The sequence below is a fragment of the Rhincodon typus genome, chromosome 18 (assembly GCF_021869965.1).
Source record: "Rhincodon typus isolate 14 chromosome 18, sRhiTyp1.1, whole genome shotgun sequence".
Taxonomy (NCBI): Eukaryota; Metazoa; Chordata; class Chondrichthyes; order Orectolobiformes; family Rhincodontidae; genus Rhincodon; species Rhincodon typus.
Window position 1 is genome coordinate 32,839,440 of NC_063349.1, and position 25,063 is coordinate 32,864,502.

The 25,063-nt window shown below is 39.1% G+C and overlaps 2 protein-coding genes across 2 annotated transcripts in view; both read right to left on the bottom strand.

Moving 5' to 3' along the window:
• Positions 1 to 3,982, bottom strand: part of LOC125485384 (ankyrin repeat domain-containing protein 26-like) — a 44,990-nt gene extending 41,008 nt beyond the window's left edge. The window contains exon 1 of the mRNA XM_048607906.1: positions 3,923 to 3,982. Within this exon, the coding sequence (XP_048463863.1) occupies positions 3,923 to 3,982 (60 nt within the window). The remainder of the gene's footprint in view (positions 1 to 3,922) is intronic.
• Positions 3,983 to 4,027: 45 nt separating this feature from the next.
• LOC125485349 (ankyrin repeat domain-containing protein 7-like) lies at positions 4,028 to 24,707 on the bottom strand. Its single transcript, XM_048607702.1, has 8 exons — positions 23,939 to 24,707; positions 19,849 to 19,963; positions 18,198 to 18,371; positions 11,565 to 11,671; positions 10,242 to 10,379; positions 7,766 to 7,902; positions 5,404 to 5,454; positions 4,028 to 4,136 (listed from the first exon to the last, which is right to left on the bottom strand). Exons 1-8 carry the CDS (start codon positions 24,139 to 24,141, stop codon positions 4,126 to 4,128), a joined length of 936 nt encoding a protein of 311 aa, XP_048463659.1. The 5' UTR covers positions 24,142 to 24,707; the 3' UTR covers positions 4,028 to 4,125.
• Between the last annotated feature and the right edge of the window lie 356 nt (positions 24,708 to 25,063).

A 25,063-nucleotide genomic window follows, 5' to 3' on the forward strand; every position in this document is an offset into this window, starting at 1 on the left:
AAGCCTTGGATTTTCATCAACAAGTCAGAGGTACATGTGTGAACCTGTCATCTGTCCTATAAGAATCTGGAGAAGAAAGACCAAGATGCAGTGTTCAGATCAGCAAAAGGATCACTTTAGCAAATCCTGTGGACAGGGACCAGTGACCTGCCTTTCTAGTCTTGCCCTTTGCCAAATCACCTTTTTTGAACGTGCGCACGCGTGTGTGTATGAATGAATTAATACCTATAATTTAGCAATATACCACATTGGTAACATCACTTTAATACTTTCTTTGGCCATTTTGCTTTTAACAAATATAAACAAACACTAAAAAGATTGGTTAAAAGATCTACAAAGTTTAGATGATGGTCTTTTATTCCCTTAATAGGCATTTCTACTTGAGATCACATTTGTTCTCTCCTTCACATATTACAAATTATAGAGATGCTAAGTTTGATACTCAAAAATTGTTCAAAGAATAAGGCAGCACAACTCCCTAATTCTAATTTATTTGAAAAAGTGATTGTGATCAGACTTCTTGAACTGCAGCAGTCCATATGTCGACGGTACTCTTACAATCCTGTCAGATTTGAGCTCCCCTTGTTCTCCCAAATGGTAGAAGTCCCAGCTATGGAAAGTAACTTTAAAGAAGAGTTGGATGCTACACCTCATCCTGAGGATGTCTAATGGTTGCCATATCGTGTAAGCTTTGACTGAAGTGCCAATTATCCCAGCTGCTTTGCAGTGGTAGCGTTGAGCTTCCCAAGTGTTGTTGGAACCGCATGCATCCAGACAAGTGGAGAGTACTACATACATCAGTTTCGTGTCTTACAAATGGTGGAAAAAAAATTGAGTCACTCATCACAGACCATCCAGCCTACAGTCTTCAAGCCATATTTATATGGTTAGTCCTGTTAAGTTTCTGGCGACCACTCTTCTTCCCTAGGATGCTAATAGTGGCAGATTCAATGCATAATAATGTTTTTGAATGACATGGGGAAGTGGTTAGATACTTTCCTGTTGGAGATTATCATTTCCTGGCATTTTACTGGTACAACTGTAACTTGTCACTTAGCAGTTCAAGCTTGAATATTGTCTGGGTCTTGCTGACAAGATGCCTCTGGACAACTTCGTTTTCTCAGCTTCGAACGGAACTGAACAGTGTGCAGTGTACAATCAGCAGTGCATATCCTCACCACTGACCAAGTGATGGACAGAAAGGCATTGATGAAACTGCTGAAAATGGCTAGGATGAGAAATTCTTACAGCAACGTTCCGAGATTGAGATGATTACCTTCCAATAATCACAATCAACTTACTTAAGCATTCAGTACAACTCCAGCCAGTTGAGAGGTTTTCCCTCAATTCTCATTGACCTCGGTTTTATAAAGGCTCTGTGATGCCCACACAGCCAAATGCTGCCTTAACGTCAATGGAATTTGCTCTCAAGTCATGTCTGGAATTCAGCAAACTTATCCACATTTGGTCCAAGGCTTGAGGGAGGTGTTGATAACTGATAGCTAAATGCCAGTATTGTAACTTCACTAGAACAGCTCATTTAGAGATCCAGCTGGTTCTGGAACACAAGTTTTCAGCACTATAACTGAGATCTTGTCAGAACTGTACTCTTTGCTTCCCAATGAGCACAGCCATTTTTTGACATTATGCTCCTTGTGATGGCAAGGACCTGAGGAGGCCATGGTGGATCATAAACTTGACACGCCTTGAAGTTGGTTCTACACAACAGACTTTTATACTCATTTGCTGGCCTCTACCTTCACTGAAAATGAGAATGTTTGAGAGAAATTCTTATGAGAGCTATTTATTTGTCCAATGCCATTCACAATGAGATATGGCAGGATTAAAGAGCTAACCTGATCCGTTAGTTGCAGCATTGCATTGCCAGTTATGATAACTTGTTTTTTTTATTTCCCTGCTGTTTATCATGCATGTGGTCTCATCAGGTTGAACATAATTCCTAGAGATCCCTGATGCCGCTTCTGTCATGCTTACTTTCACCACTTAGAATCAGGATTGGTAAGGCTTGATAGGAAAGGTAACTGAGGAATATGTTGGGCCACAGAGTTGCAAAATGCAGTGGAGTCCACTGCTGTTAATGGCCTAAAGTACTTTTGAGCTGCTCAAGCTCTTCTGAATCTACTATATTTAACATGGTGGTAAAGTACTACCAACATGAACAAGGATGACCTCAATGCGAAGACAATTTTTTATCTCTGCAATAGTAATCACAGACAGAGGCATCTCAGCAAGTAGACTGAAGAAGAGTAGAGGGTGAAATCAATAATTTTTTCCTTCTCTCCATACTTATTCTAAGTCAAGTCTGGTATCTATCTCCTAGAGGACTTGCCAGTTTGTTCAGTAATAGTGCTCCCACAGCATCCGCAGTTCTTTTGGTTTTTAATTGGGAGGTCATGTCCTATACAGCCGCAACATTGGTTAGGCCACTTTTGGAATACTGCGTGCAGTTTTCGTCTCCCTGCTATAGGAAGAACGTTGTGAAACTTGAAAGGATTCAGAAAAGATTTACGAGGATGTTGCCAGGGTTGGAGGGTTTGAGCCACAGGGAGAGGCTGATGGCAGCAACTCCCAGGCTGCATTCTATTCTCTTCCTGCTGTCAGTGCCTTCTCCAAGTACTGTTCAACATGGAAGAATACACATTCTCAATTGCAGTAGAGTCATAAAGACGTACAGCATGGAAACAGACCCTTCGGTCCAACTCATCCATGCCAACCAGAAATCCTAAATAAATCTAGTCCCATTTGCCAACATTTGGCCCATATCCATCTAAACTCTTCCTATTCATATACCCATCCAGATGCCTTTTAAGTATTGTAATTGTACCAGTCTTCACCACTTCCTGTGGCAGCTTATTCCATACACGTACCACTCTCTGCATGAACAAGTTGCCCCTTAGGTCCCTTTTAAATCGTTCTGCTCAGCTTAAACCTATGCCCTCTAATTTTGGACTTGCCCACCCCAGGGATAGGACCTTGTCTATTTACCTTATCTATGCCCCACATGATTTTATAAACCTCTATCAGGTCACCGCTCAGTCTCTGACATCCCAGGGAAAATAGTCCCAGCCTATTCAGCCTCTCCCTGTGGCTCAAACCCTCCAACCCTGGCAACATCCTCGTAAATCTTTTCTGAATCCTTTCAAGTTTCACAACATTCTTCCTATAGCAGGGAGACGAAAACTGCGTGCAGTATTCCAAAAGTGGCCTAACCAATGTCTTACACAGCCGCAACATAACCTCCCAACTAAAAACCAGAAGAACCGTGGATGCTGTAAATCAGGGACAAAAACAAAGTTCCTGGAAAAGCTCAGCAGGTCTGGCAGCATCTGTGAAGGAAAAAACAGTCAACATTTTGGGTCAAGTGACCCTTCCTCAGAACCAACTCTTATACTCAATGCGCTGACCAATAAAGCATGATAATCAGTAGCAGGTTTCCTTGACAATGTTTCACCTGATGCCAGAAGACTGTATCGGGTCCAGAGCCAGTATTACGTACTCACAGGGCCATTCAAACTGTATATTATAGTCTCAAAATTTGGGTGGGCCTGTTGGCTGATGGGAGAATACATACCCAGTAATGGTGGTGGCAGAGGCCGGGATGTTGGCTGCATGGTATGGTTCCGAGAATATGAACTGTCAGGTTGTTGGTTGATCATTCAGTGGAACAATTCTCCAAAATTTCACAATTCCCCAGGTTTTTGGGAATGGGACTTTACAGTGGCAACTTGGCTATGCATGTCTTTGTTGTGCCGAGTAAGGAAGGTTAATGGCCCACCCATTTTTAAGTAATGGCTTGATTAAAACAAGCAGTTTTCCACACTGTTTCAAAGTTCAGTTAAGAGTTAAGTATCTTGCTAGGAGTTACGTTATAGTCCAGACCAAGACAGAATGATAGACTTACTTCTCCAAAGAGCAGAACCAGATAGACATTTACATCAAGCTGGAGTTTCGTGGTCGTCATTACTCATTGCAGATTTTATTTCATTAATTGAATTAAATTAAATTCCTCAGTTTTCTTTGTGGGGTTTGAACTCTTCCCTCTAGATAATTATTCCTGACTCTGAATTACCAGCGAAGTAACAGTCTTTGGTCACAGCAACATGCTCAGGTTAAGCCTGGTGTAATAAAAATGAAACATGCTTGTTTTCACTTGATTAGTTATTAGATTAGTTGCTCATAAGTAGTCACAAAGGACTAAAACTAGTTACTACCAGCTACTTCTTCAACTAAAAGTAATTTACACATGTTCTGGTATCTGTAGCTGACTCCTGTAGAATAAAGGAGTTTAGGATCTAAAAATCTTTTGACCTAACAGTTATGGATTTTTTTTTTTTAATTAAGTACTGTGCTTAACAACAGTGTTCACAACAGGCTTATTGCTGAGTAAATCTTCAGGGGGAAAATCAAGATAATAGCTCAAGCCAGCATCACAAATGCTTTGAAGTGATTTCACCGGTACTTTCCTGCTTTTTGATTCGGAATGATGGCTTTTGGGAAAACCTAAATCTAAGTGTCTCTTCATTCATAACAAAACAGCATTTCTTTGATTCATTCACGTTTAGTTAAATAGATCTTTGATATATATGATACACAAAATGTGATACTTATGAAAATCATGATGCTAACGTGTTATAGACTTCAAAAGGAAATATTTACTACTCCCCCTACAGTCACTGAAGTTTTATTCCAATGTGCAGGGGGAAAGAGAACTAAAAATCTTAAAGTTGGTTTCACAAACCAAACCATACTTCTAAGTACTGCACACTAACAATTAAACGTAGTGATTTTAATGAGCTTAAGTTACAATTTCATTAGAAATGCATAATGTATAAATCAGGGTTGGCTGTTTAAAAAAAATGAAATTATATACAAATCTCTTTTGTTCAGGCAGGATATATTAGCAAAAGTTGCTCATAAAATTCTACTCAGTGAGGGTGACAATATTTCAACATTCACATTTTAGAAAAGTACAATTTCAATTCAATAATAAAGTAGAAAAAAGACAAACTACAGTGAAAGTTTAAAGCACAAAATGTCGCAATTTTTGAGGGAAATAACAAGGCAGAAGATAATTTTTTGTGATTATTAAAGCAGAGTAAGGTTTGCTATTTTAAATATACTGAAATATAATCATATAGCCCATTTCATCCCACAATTGTTTGACCAACATTTGCAATAAATTTGATTTTCTCTGCATATCAATTTAAAAACAAATAATTTGATCTGCTTTACACTGTGGTGGAAAATGGGAGCAAATAAATTTTACAAGTGATCTCATTAAAGCAAATGTTGTGCAAAAACAGAAAAAAAGTGTAGAAGTCAAGTGGGACTACAGTTAATCATAGACATATTTTGCCAGAAAGCTTCTATTGTCAATACTACCTTTCTCAGAATCACTGGTTCGCCACTTCTGTTCAGGAGACTCCTGAAACTCTAGGTCCACAGGAAAAGACATGAGGAACAGATGAGACAGTGTCAGGAACAAGAGAAAGTAGAAGCTAAAACAGCAGAACTCTAAGCACAACATTGCTGCCACAATTAGAACAAATAGGAAAATATTGTTTGAAAGGTTTACCACAGTTTTTTTGAATACTGAACTAAGATGTTTGAGCAGCCACATTAAACTGTTGAAATACTTTCTTCTGAAATCAAATTACCTAAAATGTTTTCTGCATTGTTGAATTATAACACAGTAGTATATTAAATTTTCATCAGGGGACTTTAAAATTATTTTCTCTAACATTCCAATTGAAATGACAGAGTATCAGATGGAAATAACCCAGTTAGTTACATTTGGTCCACATAAACCAGATTATATATGTATAAAAATATAAATCCTCATGTAGTCTACAGACAACACTTTCTTGATATTTTAACAAACTAGATGTGGCAAGTGGTTGTTGCATAAATCATATCAAATATTATACTTTGACATTACTTTGTCCTTAAGTCAAGGAATGGTAACACTGAAGAACAAAGAATTTTTTTACTCTAATCTTTTCATGTCTTCAAGTTCCCAGTCAGATGGGTTTCCAACATCTGCCTCAAAACAGTCTATGAATCCCAACCCTAGAAGATCTCACATTTTTCCATATTAACTATCCTGAACTTTTAACAGTTAGGCCATCAGGATGCTACAGAACAGCCCATTGAATTAAGTAGAGATCATTAGATGCATAGAATCTTTGTTTTCAAGATCGAATTAATTTTGATCAATCAGATGTACTGAAGGTTTGTGTTGCAGAAGTAACCTGTATGAATCCATTCAGTTTAAGAATATGCAAGTCAATCAAGTGCCCTTAATTCCGAGCATACATAAATGAGTTAAGCAAGACATCACCTGCCTCAAATTCCAGAGATTCTGCCTTCCAACCATGGAAGAGAACATTTGTCATTAACGCAAGGATTCTTTGAAGAACTAGCCAAGATACAACTCAACTAAAATTTCTTAAACTTATGACCAAATCTCTCAACTCACTGCAGGCATGGGAATTATTTTACAGTTACAGTAAGGATGCCATCACTAAATTCAGTTTCAAATTAATAACAGAAGTCAATTGGAGGACAGCATGATAAGATACTCAATGCAAATACCAGTTTACAACATGTACAAATTAATTAGTCCCAGAAGAGAGTCAGATTATCCATTGAACAGATCAGGGAATACTATTCTCAAGTTTTCCAAGCATTGTTTGTTAATACAGTTAATACACAACTATTATTCACAGCACAACAGCAGCAGAGAGTGTGAAAATGTAGCTCTCAACCCGTGTAATGAGCTCAAAGAAACTACTAATTCACTGTGCAATTCCTTCCTTGTCTTGATAACTCATTTTACTGTATACAAATTGACAGTGCTTCACACACCAATGAATGAAACACCCCAAACTTTTCAACTTTAAGAACAGTTGATTACACAAGTAGCATTTTGTGCCAAAATTTACATGATCTGCAAAGATGCCCATTCCCTAAATATGCAGCTCAATTTCAATAAAGGTGCAGTGCCCTCCACATACAGTCATAACATACTAGAAGCTGCTATAATGCTTTCCAACATTATTTGAACAGCAGGAATGAGTGACAGGATGATAACCGAATGATGAGGTATACCTAGTACTCCTGAGGTTTATGCTGTCTCCTTGTGAGAGCCTAGCCAGCATTTCATCTCCCCAGTGTACAGGACACCACATTCCTCCCTATCCAAAGCTCCAGACACACCTTTCAGGTGAAGCAGCGATTTATTTGCACTTCACTCAATCTAGTCTACTGTACTGACTGCTCACAATGTGGTCTCCACTACACCTGGGAGACGACATGCAGACTGGGCAATCGCTTTATGGAGCACCTCTATTCTGTCTATAAGCAGGTTCATTTTTCTAATTAATATATTTATGTTATTTCAATCAATCAATAAAACTATGAATACAGCCACTGCATCTTTTCGGAAGATGTTTAGTTTGTATTTTCAAAATGGAAAACAAAATTCATCAATGAAATCTCTTCGAAGGTCACAAAAAGTATTTCCCAGAAACATGATTTTCAGGTTTATCAACCATTCATAGCGAAATATTTTCAGCTACCATTAACACAATATAAGCATCGTACTACAGTTTTCCAACAACAATGCAATTTCCACACCCATACCTTCAGTAAAATACAGTTTATAATATCACAATTATCAACACAAAAATACTTCCAAAATGTTTCAGTATGTGTATTTATGAATCTTTTCCCTCAAACTCACCTTCTTTGTCTATGGCTGGGCCTCCAAGTGCAAAACCGGTTTCAGCAGCATGGTTCCCTTTCATTTTGCTTGGTCCATAGTACGGTGACTGATGAAGTTTCTTTTTGGTATCACATTCAGATATTAAGTGTGAACAACTGTGGAAATCAAAATATAGACCTTATTTACACAAGAACCACCCAAACTAGAACAAATTTTTTTGGACAACCAATCACTTTTTCTAAAATGGAAATATCTTGTTAAGTTTTAAAAACAATTTGGGGATAGAATGTTAATACAGAGTGATAAAAGCAAATTTTTAGCTGAAATGTTAGAATCATAGAGGGTACAGTGCAAGAGGCGGCCATTTGGCCAGTTTGCTTGGGCCAGTTCTAATCCGAAGCCTTCAATGGTCATACACTTTAAATTTACCCAAGAGACAATTATGGCCAACTATATAGGTTTTAAACTGTACCTGGTTCAGTATTACAAACAATTCAGCCACATTTTTGTTAACAAAGAATAAGAAGCTTATTAGAAATAAAAAGTATCCAAACATGCATGCAAAGAATTTTGACAAAAAGTTTAAATACAGAAACATAGAGAAAACCCAAAAAACATTAAATCAGGTAAATATCAGTAACAGACATTAGCTGAACACCACAACGAACATATTAAACAGCAAATATGACCAAAAGGACCCTGGGGATTTCTCACCAAAACCCCTCCTCAAGATGTTCGTGACATTGTGGGCCAACAAATCTTAGCAAAAAATTCTGAGAGACTTTTGATGACCCAGCTTTGAAACTCCCTCAAAAATCACTGTTAGCTTAACGGTTGGTCACATTCTGGTTGTCCGTCCTTCCTTTTCTGGGTTTAGACTCCACTCAATTCCTGGAAACTGCACCCCAGTAATTCAGTACAGATACAACTTCAGATTTTGAATAACGGCGAGATTCACCAAGCCAGTACATAACCTAGGATTTCCTTGCACCCCCACCTCAAGCTCTAATCTTGTTCTGTTGCACAAAGCAAATACAGCTTCTGGGTTTTCCAATCCTAAATCTCACTTATTAATTATGCACCAGTTTCCTTCAAACATATCACACCTCCTACGACTTCTCAGAGCCCGCATTATACAGTTATTCAACTGCTCTAGAACTTTTTAGAGGTCTAAAGTCCCACCTGCATAGATAACTGAACTGTGCAGGTTCTAACTATTAATTGTGTGTAGCCTTCTTTCATGCACTCCACACCTCCACGACATTTCCAAGCCATCCCTTCATAGTTATTCAACTGTTTAAGACTTCCAAGCCCAAACTACACTGAAACCAGATATTTCAATTGTTTCTATCAGAACAGCCCTTCCTAAAACAGAGTATACTTCTCCTTCTCTTTCTCTTTCTCTCTCACACTGACTTCCAGAGTTCTTACTTGTCATCTTTGAACTTCTCTTCAGTGACCCCCAAAACTGTCCTGAGAAACTTACTTAGAATATTGCAACAGGCTTGTCCTTACTGCTAGGCAGAATTGAAAGTAACTAACATTTTGGCAAGGACAAATGTAGCACCCATCAAACTGTCTGTACCCCAAAATATTACAATGTTGACCAAATACTAGCCTCAGCATTACAAACTGATGAAATTAAAAGAGAATTCATCATGCAGCTCCTTAAAAGATCACTCAAGTTATTCACGTTATAATGTAAATAGATATATTTCCCCACAGTTCTGCAACAACTTCCCCTTCTAAGCAATATATGATGCCCTTTTGAAAATTACTGAATTTGTTTCAACAGTCCATTCCATATAATAACTTGCTGTATTAAAACATACTCCCTTCGTGTTAGTTCTGGTTCTTTTGGAGGTTACTTTAGGTTCACCTTAAAAATAACCCTTTGACCAGAGTATTTTTATGGTGAACCTTCTTTACTGAAATCTTAACACTTACTCCAAACGAACCCTCATCAGAGCTCTTTTTAAACTGAAGCACAGCTTTCCCTGTTTTTGCATTCATTCCACCTTGAGTTAAAGGCCCAAGTTCCATTTTTTTTTGATTACTTTTATACTAACATAATGATTAGACTATTTGATCATTCACATTCCCTTGTTCCTCCATGGCTCCCATTCTCACCATTAAGAAAATATTGAAATTAATTTTTCTTGGATCCAAAAGATGATAAACTCATACTGAATTCCATAAACTTTTCCATTCATTTTATGGAGGATTGTTGGCTTAAAATAATCATAACCTGGCTTATTTTCTCCCACACTAACAACCAGAAGATGGAGATCAACTGTAGTACATAAATGCTGTCCAGGGGAAGATAAGCTAAATTGAGCGTGGATCAAAAATGGAACAAACTGTTTTATGATCCAGTCTTATATTGAGGCATACAGACTGTCCCATTATAGGGCAGCCCCAAAATACATTAATAATATAGTTGCCATGCCACCTCTAAACCTGAATAAAAGTAATGGAACAGTAAAATCCGTACGCATGGTGTCCATTCATCATTGCATGATCTTCAGCTGTCCATCCTTTATCTTCTTTTAAAGAAACATCTGCATCATAATGTAGAAGTAACTTAACCAAACTAATTTGTCCATTACTCGCAGCAATCATCAAGGCAGTTCTAGAAAGAATAGGATACAAAAGTCTTATGGTTAGTGATTCCAATACATGATATATCAGTGAAACACACTCCTCGCTATTATTGCTGCCGTGAACAAATAATTGACTTATTTTATTCTCAAGATTGAGCTGTTAAACATTTAAAAATGTACAATTTCTTGATGCATAACCAATAATTCAACTTGAATTATGCGGCAAGTCTACACACTGATTTCTTCCCACTTGGCTGTAAACAATCTAAGGAACTTGCCCCTTTGATGCGAGACTGACATCAGTGCTAGCTCAATCTAATTTTAAAATCAGTTTTTTTTCTTCACATTTTTATTTGGCATCATGGAACAGGACACAAAAGGCTAGCAACAACATTTCAATTTGGCAACAGTTTAACTCCCCACAATTTTTGGATTTATCCATTTGGCATTCTTGATAAAAATAAAATTCTACTGATAGAGTTAGCATGTTGTTGTAAATACTGAGCTTAATTATAAAATAACATAGTTACATAGAAACTAAGAGCTGAAGTACGCTATTCAGCCCTTCATGCTTGCTCTGCCATTTGATATGATCATGGCTGAACCTCTAACTTAAGATCATATTCCCATTTTCTCCCCCTACTCCTGATAGATTTAAAATCTAAGATATAGATGAAAAGCTAAAGGGTTAAAATAAAGATTAAAATATGCCTTCACAGAGTTGCTGCTGCCAAAACTGCATTAAAAATGTCACTAAGGGGTCAGGATCCTGGGCATCCAGAGGCAAGGACATAAACCTGTAAAGTTCAACACTTTACTCTTGGTGAAATGAAGATACTGCATTGAAAGTAGATACCAGAAGTTAAAATTTCCTCTTAGTCTTTGATGCTATGCACAATATTAAAATTACAAGCTTGAAAAGGTAATTGTTCTTAATGAATGGCATTAAATGCATATTCTAAGAAAATAAAGATAAACTGGTTGAACAATCAGATTCAATTTAGCAATGGAATGTTAACCAATAATTTTCCACATTCTCACACGGATATGGGTTCTTGTTGCTGGCAACCACAAAGTAAAGTATAGCAACAGAGATCTTCAGTACTGTGTTAATTCAAAGATTCCATGAAGAAAAATGCAGTGAGGAAAAAGGTACGCAAATTTCACACATACAAACCCTTATGTTGTAACTTATGATTTAATGTAAACTGTACCTCCCAGTTTTGTCCTTGGCATTGACATCTGCACCTTCCTTAAGCAAGAGTTCTACTATTTCTTGATGATTTTCAATAACAGCCAACACCAAAGGTGTGTAACCATCCTTTAAGAAAGAAAACATGTTCAAATAATTTAAATACCACAGGCAGAGTAATTAGCAATTCCACTGCCAATGATTAGGTTAAGTAATAGCTACACATGACTAAAATGTTAACTGTCTAAACATTTGGAGATCACTTTTAAAGAGTGTGCAGATTTGAAAATGTCCTAGTTTTTATCCTATAACTTCACAATATAGGGGCATTTATAATTTCAAAAAACTTTCTGAAAAACTTGTATCTTGCCCAAACCAATTAGAAATATATTTTTATTCATTCTTGGCATAGAGGTGTCATGGTAACCATCGTATTGACCTTTACCCGAGGTTCCTATCATTACAGAAGTTTCTGCTGATAATATGCAGAGCAGAATGCAGTGGATAACAGAAAGGGTTTGGAACCCAACTTTAGATGTAGCACCGGTGATTTGAGTTCCAAAACTAGCTACTATCATAGACAACATACAGCTACAACACCAGAACCCACCTGATCAAATGGTTAGTTGCCCAGTTTTTCCTGTCTGCAAAAAAGCAGAGAAACAAAAAGAGGGTCTTATGTTGTAGTGGTACTGTTCCTAAACAGTACCAGGACAGAAGATCCAGGTTCAGATCCCACCTCAGGATGTGATGGCCATGGAGGACATGATTAAAGAAAAGGAAAAATCCAATTTTATCCAATTGCCTCTCCAAGAGTGTGCAGAGTGTGCAAGGCATGGATGGAGTTGTCGAGGGTGCTACCACCTAAATCACTAATAGGCTGCTCACTGGTGTTTGATTCGAATTACTTAAAGATAATCCAGCTCCAGCCTTCATGATGGCATTGGTCTAAATATGAATAAAAGAACTGAATTCAAACAATGTGGTGCAAGTGACTTTGATATCAAGATGGCACTTGTGGGTCTTCAGATGGCTGAAAAGGCCAATCCGAGATCCATAGATTCTTTTGCTGTGTGGGCATTTGTAGGTGGTAATGGTCGTTGGAAGTGGGCCTTCCTGATGTTCTGTCTGTCCTTGCACAAAATTGGCTTCCATTCAGGGGCAGAGCGGAGATCGCTTTCATGGCATATAGCTTCCTGTTCCCTGATGTTTCTTCAGTGATTCCAATCCAGTGAGCCATGTCCTCCCAGTTGTTGATGTTGATAATGTTATCTTTGAAGTGTTTCTTTTGGCCACCGGGGGCCCAGTGACCATCTTTCAGCTGAGAGGACAATGATCTGTTTTGGAAAGCATGAATTGGGCATTCAGATGACATGACCAGTCCAGAGTTGCTGTTGAATTATGGTGGTGGTGATAGTGGCTACGTTGGCCTCCAAGGCACTGGTGTAAGCACACGTGTCTTCCCAGGTGATCCACGAGACTTTTTGTCAGGATCCCTGGTGGTCTTGTTCCAGTGTTTTAAGTTGCCTACTGTACGTAGTCCATGTTTCAGCTCCATATAGCAGTGTGGGAAGGACAACAGCTTTGGAGATGGGAAGTTTAGTCTGGGCCTGTAGGTCATTATCTTCAAACACTCTTGAGTCAGAAATCACACTAACACCTGAAGAAGGACTGAGGCTCTGAAAGCTTGTGTTTTCAAATAAATCCGCTGGACTATAACCTGGTGTCGTGTGATTTCTGACCTTGTCCACCCCCCTAGTCCAACACGGTCACATCCACACCTTCTGAGATGGGCATAGACTCCACTAGCACAGCTCAAATGACGCTGTATTTCTGCAACGTTGGAGGAGAGGAGAGAAGGCTTCCAAGGTATGGGAAGTAACCCATATTTTCAATGGTATACTGTTGACCTTTCATTGTAGAAGAGGTGCAGGGACTGTTAAGTGGTGGTTTTTTATGCTAACAACAAGGCCTAGCAGATTATATGCCTTGACAAAGCCATCCAAGATGCAGTGCAGATCCTCTGCAGAGTGTGCTGCAATGGTGTTCAGTGACTGGTAGAATGACATCAGCTGAAAGAAGGGCCTATGCCAAAGCTTTGGCTGATGTCTAGAAGGTAAACAAAAGCAAATGATGGACTGATAAGGCTTTGGAAATCCAGCAACTGGCAGATGCTGGTGACACAAGAGGCTTCTTCAATATATGGTCCAAGCTACTGTGGTCTAAACCCTGTGTTCTGGAGACGGACAAAAACTGCTGAAGGACTAGGCAGTAAACAACTTATGGAGACAGCATTTCCAAGAACTCCTCAACTGTAATACCAATGTTAAGTTGGAAATCAAACAAATCCCCCACAGATCCATGCAAAGTGACATAGGAGAACCTTCCAGTGCGACCAAAATACAAGATACCATAAGGAACTTGAGAAACTACAAGGTTGCTGGTCCTGAAGGGATTCCTGTAAAGATCCTAAAGGATGGTGGCTGACAGCTCCATGAACACATATATGCTTTGCTCTTGAAGATTTGGCTCAAAGAAGAACACCCCTCGGAGCGCAGGGATGCTCCGATTATGATCATATTCTAAAGGGTGACAAGACTGACCGTGGGAATTACAGAGGCATGCCCCTACTGTCAATAATCAAAATACTAGCTCGTGTCTTTGCCAACAGACTTCTGTCGTTATAGGAGGAAATGTTCTCTGAATCAGCGTGGCTTCCAGCCGTTCAGAGGAACAGACAATCTACACAGCACGTCATGTCAGGAACAGAAACCACTGCTTTTCACAGCCTTCATCGACTTAACTAAAGCCTTTGACACAGTTAAGCGCTAGGCTCTCTGGCGGATACTGTCACTATATGGCTGCTCTGATAAGTTCATTAGGATGTTGAGGCTGCTGCATGACGACATGTCTGCGACAGTGCTTAGCAACTGTGAATTGGTGTCTAAGCCTTACACTGTGGAGAAAGGGATCAAGCATGGCTGCATCATTGCACCCACCTTGTTCACCATCTTCATTGCCACCATTCTCCATCTCACTGGACAAAACCTGCCCAAGGGAATTCAAATCATTTACCATATGGGCAGCAGGCTGTTCAATGTTAACAGAGTTAAGGCCAAGGGCAAGGTCTCCACCACCTCTACCTTGGAGCTTCAATAAGAGAGACAGAAACTGTGCAACACCATAAAAGCTCAACTTTTCAGCAGGTGGCATGGTGACTCAGTGGTTAGCGCTGCAGCCTCACAGCACCAGGAACCTGGGTTCGATTCCACTCTTGGGTGACTGTCTGTGTGGAGTTTGCACATTCTCCCCACATCTGCATGGGTTTCCTCTGGGTGCTCCGGCTTCCTTCCACAGTCCAAAGATGTGCAGGCTAGGTGGATTGGCCATGCTAAATCGGCCACGGTGTTCAGGGATGTTTAAATTGCAGGGGATGGGTCTGGGTGGGTTGCTCCGAGGGTCAGTGTGGACTTGTTGGGCCGACGGGCCTGTTTTCACACTGTAGGGATTCTATGAACTTCTATTCCAGAAAAAGTAATTCATTGTTGTGGATTGATGAGACAGTGACATTGTATTATTAATGCACTACAAATCTATTACAAAGCTGACATCATGAAAATAACACACAAGAATTTTTTGTCAAGCCTACAGCATACTAAGATATCCATGTGGCATCAAGGTTCATTAAAATTTACCAGATTATCAATTCAAATATCTAAACACCAACATGAATTTTCGCTTGGAACACATATCACACCATAATATTATGCATTTTGTTTACGAAGGCTGCGTTAATTTGGGAAGTATTTTTCTTGTATACAACAAAAGATTCACATTGGTCTCTGTGTAGGTAAGAAATTGATTAATTCTAGACAACAGGTTTAGCAATACAAAAATGTGAGTGAGATGGGAATGAATGGAGTCTTAAAAGCTGACTCTTTACACCATAGAAATCAAGACAAAAAGATCAGTCACAGAATACCACTTGAAACCATTCAGGTGGAAGTATAACCAAAGGAACATGAACTAGGAAACAAGACAGCTGAGAGAGTGTATCAGATTTCATCAAATCAGGATAAAACATTCCAGGTCTTCAAAAAAAGGTTATGCGCAAACCAAATTAATTTACATGGAAAAATTGATCCCAAAAACAATTACAGATTGCTGAAAGTATACACACAGCTATTTGCAGATCCATTGTTACAATTCTATTACAGATTTCTACTATAATCTGCTGCACAAGGCACTGCTTCCTTTTAATGAGGATAAATTTCCACAATGATCATCTTGGGGGGTAGAAAGTAACAACGCATTCATCTTAATACAGCCATTTTTGACCAAAATAAACAGAGCACATTTGTCACCAGTCCTGGGGTGAGGATCCCCAAGGTTTTTTCATTCTAGGTGGCCTATCCCAAATTGGCATCTACTTTATTTACCTGCTCCCTCAGTTGGCCACAACAATGTTAATTTAGAAAGAATTCCGTTCTGTGCAGATACCTTTCTCTGAGACTAACAGAATTATTAAAGGAGATGACTTAACCAGGTTTTCTTGGGCTAACATAAAAGAGTTTATTAGTTAATAACACATGCACACAAATTATAAATGAGGGATGAGTCAAGAAAAGATAAAAGTTAACATAGATTAATGGATTGGTCTCTCAGTTCTGTGGAGTGTTGATGATGGGACATTCTGGTCGTCGCATTGGATGAAATTGGCAACAGTGATGCTGGTAGCAGAGTAGTTGATTTGAGATGCTTGGTTTTGCAGGTCAGCTGAAAGGCCTTGTTCCATTTCCTTTTGGCTGTGGTTTCAAATGCATTTTGGCTTTCTGCAAAGAGGACTGTCCTTTCTCTTTACTTGTAGCTCAGAGATGGTTAGGGTTTTCTCAGCTGAGACCCTCGTAGCACACATTGTTGCCCACTAGCGTGCATGGACAGGGTTAAAACTGAATTTAAATCTTGTCAGTGTATTCTTAAAAGAGGAAAACAAGAACATTTGTCTTGCTCATACCTTTCTTTTCTCCTATCATATTCAAGGGTCTGAGATAACTCAAGAGTTACTTCACTCTAACACATTTCTCTCTTCAAAATCCTTCTCTTTGAACCTTCCTTAACACCTGTCAGGTGCGACATTCCAGGGTTTCATTTGAGGCTAAGGATAATTTCAAAAGGCTTTCCATAAGTCAGTGAATTATATTGTTCAGAATTTACATTACTAATCATTTGTTTGACTGTATGTCTCCTTTTTTATGAAAGATGCACTGTAGAATAAGAGTTCAATATATTTGTACACGTTACTGGATTATGTTCTGCAGTCATGAACCTTAGGACACTTTAATGGCAACTTTGAAATGAACATTTCAAACAAATAAATAGTGGGTATTGCTTTTTGTATAACTGACAGCCCATTTTAAATTTAAACTTTATTAAAATGATCTAAACTGTACTGTGATTGGAGTTGAAATTAACATAGTGGGTCAAGATCAAAACAGATTGAGCGGTTGATTGCATCTTTTTACTAACGGAGGCCAAATCTAGGCTACATCTTGAGGCAGGGCCAGAAAAGATGTTGGCCTGGAACTTGTGGATTTTTAATGAAAGATTGTTAGCATTTGCCATCATTACATCTATGAATCTGTCAGCAACTTCAGGCTTTAAACACAAATATTAACATGGATAGCTTTAAACTGCAGCCAGCATTCAGTACTCTGCCTCAGAATATGCAATGGATACCACATGCCCCAGAACTGGAAATTATAAATCAATGCAGTAAATTTCCCTTTCCATATTTCTACAAGAGGCTGCCATGTACAATGAGCACTCATTCTGTGATTTCCTGCCCTAAAGCTGGTCCAACTTATAGTATCACAATCTCCACAAGGGAAGGTCAAGGACACAGGTCCTGAAATCACCCAAACTAGAAGGGGAAATCAAACTCTATTCTGTTGGCTCCCAACTTATGCTCATCACCCGACAACTAAGGAGTCAGCTGTTACGCAACATGCACATTTACATCCATGTTGTAGCCTGGAGTATGGCTAGTGATGATTAAGGTTCCAATTTCTTTCCATTACTTGGCTAATCTAAAATCTCTCCCACTCCCACTGTTGGGCAATGTTAAATGTTGGAACAATTCACATGTCAATACTCAACCTGTTTGCTGCACCATGAATATGCCTTTTTCGGCCATAGTCTCAGAGCAGGACTTGAACGTAGAGCTTCTGGTCCAGAGGCAGGGACTCCTGCCACTATGTCACAAGTTCACAATGAGGTGAAACTGGGTTTTAACAGCCGGAAATTATCTCCATTTATTAATTTGCTACTAGCAATGTTAATGTTCAGATCACTGTTACAAGTGCGATTCAAGCTTAGCATATTCTAAGCATCCGTAATAAGATAACCGATTTATATTAATATACATAAGTTTTAAGAATAGTTTGATTTGGAGTAAATATCTTAAACACTTCAGGTTCAATAGGCAAGTTACACTACCTAAGTGCTGTATCAGGTCTTTAATGTTTGCATCAGCAAGCATAAAATTATTTACAACAAATCGCATGTTCTATATCATAACGTACCCAAGAAAGTAAGACAATTTTACACAACACAAAGATGCTAATGATAACAAGTGAATAAACACAAGTGTAAGTACCTTATTTCGAGCATTCATGTGCGCTTCTCGCTCAATCAAATGCATTATCAAAGAGGTGTTGGGGATCAGAGCAGCAAGATGCAGGGCAGTATTTCCATTAATGTCAACCAGGTTAGGATCAGCATTATGGTCCAGTAAGATGACTGCACAACGTTCTTGTTGGCACTGTACTGCCTGCGGATGATATATCAAAAAGTTTGTATTGTAATAATTTTCACAGTCGGATACTTGAAGCATAAAGTTCATTTATATCATACAAGACCAAAACTGGATTAAAATTTCATTTAGTTTGCCAACAAGTCACTACTAATGAAAGTTCTATGAAATGCGATACATAATTGATGCACCATATATACATTCATTGAAAGCCCATTCGTGGAACTCTCAGCATTTTATGGGTGACTCTGTGCTAGGTATCCACGATGTAAAACGGTGCCGCAATACACATCCACAATCACTGACATTTCATGCTGAGTCTATATTGCCCTACGACTACTGAATTGTCATGTCTACCTTTTAAGTTTTTTCTTAGAGGTTTTAGTTACTCCAAAAACTTTGAACTTCAGTTTGATATTTTAGGCAAAGCCGTGGCCGAGAGTTCCGACACAGGTTGTACCAATGAATTAAACTGGTAGCTTTATCCTGCTGCATTTCCTAACACTACCTGTTAGTTTTTTTTCCAAATGAAGTATATCACACAGGTAAGCGTGCAATATAAGTTTCAGTGAGTGTGCGATACTAAGTAGGCCATACATCCCAAAGACTGGCGAATGTATCAAGCTGCTCAGTCCTTTAGCTATTCACAACAAAAAGGATACTGGCCCACACTCAACCAGCTCATGCTTAAAAAATTTTCAATATCATGTCCAACATTAGATGTGACCTTGTAATTAGACAGAATCTAAATAATCAATGATAATTCAGTTAGGACTGTCTGCCCTGTGGAGCTCTTGCATTTTTGAAAATTAAAGAAGTGAATACACAAAAGCCTGATAAAGAATATGCGCATATACAGTCTGTTTCAACAATGCAAAATTGGTGCCAGTCGTTCTTTGGTTTGCTTCTCAAGGTACTCCTTGAACACTGAAAGCCAGCATGCTTGATTTAAAATTTAAACATAGCCTGGTGTGAGGACTGAAGAATATTTGGTTCATAAATGGTGACGAAAGTGGGGCAGGGAAGTGAGAAACCACTTTAGAAGACTTTTTTTTTGATGTTCTGTGGAAGAAGTGGGATCACAACAAACTCCAAACTCAATTTTGGAAGGGAAAAGGAAGATAGAATGAAAAGAACAAAAAAACAGTACAGAATACATCTGTTTCTAAATCCAACAAGTTATTGCATAACAGATTGCCTGTTCGCTATCCTACAAGACAGAATTCGGCTGCTCCACATTGACACTTGGTGACTAGAGCATACATAAATGCAGGTTTAACCTTGATGACCATCAGCTATTTTAACAGCTGAAGTTTTCCATCTAAACACTGAAAATCTGTATTATGGTGCCAGCAAGCTATGTAACTTGTGGTTCAACCAAGTGTTGACACAGTCCAACAGAAAAGCGTACAAGTAAAACGTGACGCACCCTTCATTTATAATCGAAAGCAGATGCACGGAATTTAGTCAATGCAGTATCATATTTATTTCTTACCTTCATCAAAGGGGAACGGTTATCATTGTCACAGATATTTAGTTTTGACTTGTGTTCCACAAGGAAAGTAACTGCCTCTACTTGCCCACTTGCACATGCAAGATGCAATGGTGCCCTGGAAGGAAAGTGGATGAAGACTAATCTATTAATCCCAAACAGAACACTGCTGTGACACTGATACAATCTTCATAAAACATTCTAATATAGTAATGTTTTTTTTCAAATAATTCATCTTTTTCAAAGCAACATTGATCAACTCATTTTCTGAGGTTATAGAATTATAGTTTGTTACAACACAAACAGCCATTTGGCCCATCAAGCTTTTATGGCATATTTCTCCAAATATCAACTAATCTAAATACCTGTAGTACTTTCCTAGTTGTTTAATATTCATGAACACCAAACAACCGTTTAATTCTCCTTTATAACAATACAGTAATAAACTCTGCATCAACAACTACTTATCAATGAAAATGCTACTCAGTACTAACAGCATTTTTCCACCTCCACATAAATTATTTTTCTAATCATAAAATTTTACCCACTTAACCATTAGTCACAAACCACCTTTATGCTGCCACAATCTTTCATGGAGGCCTCTATCTGGTTACTACCTATAAAGTGTGATGCTTCACCTTATAATTAATACAGTTTCCTTGAAAATATCTGCATCTTTGAAACAATATTTTCAAGTGAAAGGATCAAAATTAATGGCAATATTAGAATATTTTAAAACATTAATGGCAATATTTCTTGGGGATCCCCGATTTACAGATGTTCCACTTACAAATGCTTGGATTTATGATCACAATCCCACACAGGGGTGTAATTTTAAAGATCCAACAGAGGAATGTTTCCTGTACTTACAAATGGCTATTTTGTATTGTCCCACATATGTTTCAACTTGAGTGCAAATTCAACAACAAAACCAATTTGCAACCCAGGATTGCTTGCTGTTAACATTTTCACAAAAGAGAATACTTTTGATCTATCTAGCCAACCTGTCCTCTATTCATTTTTTTAATAATCCTGAACATCAATTGTTGTGAAAAAAACCACACTACAGTAACAGAGTTTATGTGGAAGCTTGATGCCTGCAAATCAAACTATACAAGGTCTGAACTAATAATCTAAAGACACAAGTTCAGATTCCAACATGGCAATTTGTAAATTTCAACTCTGTTTCGAAAAATTGAAAATCTGAAATAAAAAGCCAATAACTGTCATGGTATGACAAAGTAATTAGACTATCAACCAAAATTTCATACTCCAACACAATATTGTCTGCCCCACTAAAGAACTGGTTAATAGCACAGTGGAAAGGTGGTGATCCTGCGAGTCAATTGCTCCAGTGTTCAAAGTTTCACTGCATCAGGATAAACACCGGCCAATAAAACCTCCACCCATTACCACCTTCTGCTCTCACCTGATGATGACCCAGTAGTTCATGTTAAACAGCACTTGTAAGAAGCAAAAATGAATGAGCATTTTGGATCCAAAAGCTACAGTCTCTCGGGATCATGAAGTATGCGAGCTGGGTTGCAGTGACAGCATCAGCAATGGTGAGTGAGCCCAGCATGGACTTGTGGCAGGGCGGAAGCAGGTTTGGTTCCAAGCAGCATCTGCGTCCAGCTCAGACTCACGAAGATGGAGATGAGTTTTGGGCCCAGTAGAAGACCAGGCAACATCAACAAGGTGGGCCAAAAGCTGAGTCATAGCAGCAGAATCAAGTTTGGGCTGATGTAGTACTGGGCAGCATCAGTGGTGTCTACATTGGCGAGGTCCACAGAGGACTCAGTGCTGAGGGCGTTGGAGGTGGCGAGATGGCACTGAAGATTGGCGACTTTTGTTCCAGCGACAGTGGTGCGGCAAAAGGGACTCATGCCTGACCACCAGGCCCACGTAGAGCTCTTTACAAAGAAGGACTGTAATGTTCAACACTTTTTATTTCTTTATTTTTCTTCCCTTATATTCTAGATTTTGGATTTTTTTTGTTTTAATATGGCACCAGAGAATCGTGACACTATACAACAATTTTCACCATATTTTGTAACAAGATACATGCGACAATAAATAAATCAAATAAATCAACATGATTATTGCGTGAGTAGTTAGTACTTTAATGGATTTTTCTTTTATTCATTTGTGGGATTTGGGCATCACTGATCAGGTGAGTGTTTATTGCCCTGGAGAGGATACTGGTGAACTGCCATGTTGTACCACTGCAGGCACTAGCATAAAGGGACAGCCATAATGGTTTTAGAAAGAGTTTCACAATTCTGATCCACTGACAGTGGTGGAATTGCAATATAATTGCAAGTCAGGAAGGCTTTAAGGGGAGCTTTCCGGTGGTAGTGTTCCTACGCATCTGCTGCACTTGTGTTTATGGTCGCAGGCTTGGAAGATTCTATCGAAGCAGCCTTCTATTACTGCAGTGCATCCTGTAGACGATACAGAATGCTTCTACTGTAGGTACTGAAGGAAGTTCAAGGTTGTGGATAGTGTCAACCTACTTAGGTCGTTCTTTAACTGCGCCCATCCAAGCAAATGGAGTGTATTCTAGCATATTCCTGGCTTATACCTCATATATAGACAAACAAACATCGGGGGAAAAGGCGATGAAATACCACAGAAATCCCAGCTTCTGACCAGCTGTTATAGCCATGATATTTAAATGGTTTGTTGATGTCAACAGTAGGGGAATTCTGCAAAAGGAATGCCAACAAATCTTAGATTCTCTCCTTTTTCGGAGATAGTTGTTGCTTGATTATTTATGTGGTGTGAATCTTACTTGTCACTTACCAGCTGGACATTGTCCAGGTCTGGCTGCATACATACAAGATCTTCTCCAGCTTTTATGGAGTGGCACATTGTGCTGAGCTTTGGACAGTTTCTGAGTTTATGATGGATGGAGCAGCTGGGGATGACTGGGCCTCGGACAACTCTGCTGTGGTGTCCTGGTTCTCAGATGACTGACTTTGAACAACCACAACTATTTTCCTTTGTGTTATATAGGATTCCAATAACTCTAGTTTTGCTTGGGTTCCTAATACCATATTCAAATGCTGCCTTGACGTCAAGGGCAGTCATTTTTACCTGGTCTGTGGAGTCCACCTCTTTTGTCTGTGTATATGAAATAAACCTGTTGGACTATAACATGTTGTCATGTAATTTTTGACCTAGGCCAAGGCTTAACTGACATCATGAGATACACTCAGCTCAATATACAAGTTTAAATTTAAACTTAATCAAGAAACTCTTGTAAATCGCAATGTAGTTTAGCTGATACTATGTACCATGTAATGGACCAACTCTGTTTATCAATACCAAGCCTCTGTTCCACCAAAGACTTTATATTGCTACTTTTCCCCCCCAAGGGATGTAAACTGATACTAATTTGAAGCACACTGGCAGTATATGTTCGCAAAGCATCTCAGACAGCACCAGACAAGACTACAACATACACCAATCATAGCAATATTTTTTGATATTATTTCAAGTCTGGATACCTCAGGGATCATTTGAAATGAAACATTCCCCTAACCTTATTAATGGAGACCAAACTCACTGGACCAAATGCAGTTTCATGGGTCACCTTTGCTGTCCTTTTGACAAAGAAAATAGGAATAAGATCGGTCTTTCTCCACTGGTCAATTCTGTCCACCATAGTGTCAGTTCTTTGTTTAAAAAAAACATTTAAGATCACAGCACTTTGAGAAGTCAAAATAAAGCAAGCAACATTAGTGGAAACAGAACCAGATTGGGTCTGCAGCAGCATATGAACCACAAGTTATATCTTAGTAAAATGTCTATTTCAAGGATTAAATGATTGTATTATGAGAACAAAACATCAAGATATTAGCATTGCAAACGCTGGAAATCTGAAAAAAAATTTAAAAATGCTGGCAATACACAGGTAACATTAGTGGAGGCGTATTTTAAGCCAATTACCTTTCTGATGAAAGGTTATCAGCATACAATTTTAGTCGTTTCTCTCTCCACAGATGCTGCCTGATCAAGTGGGTTTTAACAAAATGTTGTTTTTATTTCTGAAGGTGTTTTATGGCACAAATGCTAGGTATCTCCTTACCTGTTTTCTTTATCCAGTTGATTTACATCATTTTTCTTAATGAGTTGTCGAAGCTTAGTTAAGTCTCCGGTAGAAGCGGCTTTATGCAGCTTTCCCAAATCCTTCTCCCTCAGCTCATATCCTACTGATGCCACACTCGCAGTGTCTGAGGTGTTGGGCGAAAATTTTCTCTTTTTCTTTGCAAAACGGAGTATTTTCTTCATTTTTTTAATGACAATTGCTCAAGTCGTATTGTTGCCAAATAAAAGCGTGGGTACATCACTCAACTCTTGTCAGTTAACACCCCAGTCACAACGCAGGGGACGTCTTTCTCCCATCCTCCCCCAAAACAAAACATTGCAGTGGATTAGGCGCTACGCGGTAAACTGGCTTTAAGGAGATAACAAAACGAGGCGATTCCTCCGAGACTGGATTAGGTGAGACGACTTTATCCGTTTGCTGCCAGCGTTGCAAGATTTACAGCAGGTTGATGCGGCTTGTCCTCACAAGAACAGATCCCTTCCTCCGCGGTTTTCAATTCATAATAAATAGTGATGATACATACAGCTGCTCTGAGAGGGGCGGCCTAGGGAAAGGGGTCTATTTAACAGGCGGGGGAATGGCATCGACCGCTTCCTATTTTGAGACAGCAGTAATTTTTACGACAAGGTCCTGCCGCCATGATGATGGAGCAGCGTCCACTGGCCGTCCCGGTACCAGCACTTCACCGAAAATTCCTCCAACGGCCGTTCGCAGCTGGGCGCTAACCGGCCCGCCCGTGACATGAGACGCAGCCCCGCCCCCACAATGACGAAAGGCCGAACGCCTTTGTCCCAGTCAACCAATTGGAAGCGGGCGATAGGTGGATGGGCGGAGCTTGACCTGGCACGTGTTAGGCAGTGTTTGCGATTGCAACTTGTGCCAGGTGCTAAGACACTCTAAAGCAAAATGTGCATTGAGCTACCACCTTGTTGTTCTAAAATAACAGTGTGGAGCTGGAGAAACACAGCAGGCCAGGCAACATCAGAGGAGCAGGAAAGCTGACGTTTCGTGTCGGGACCCTTCTTCAGAGAAAAAAAGGCTGTGTTCCTCCAGCTCCACACTGTGTTATCTCAGATTCCAGCATCTTACTACCTTGTTGTTCTA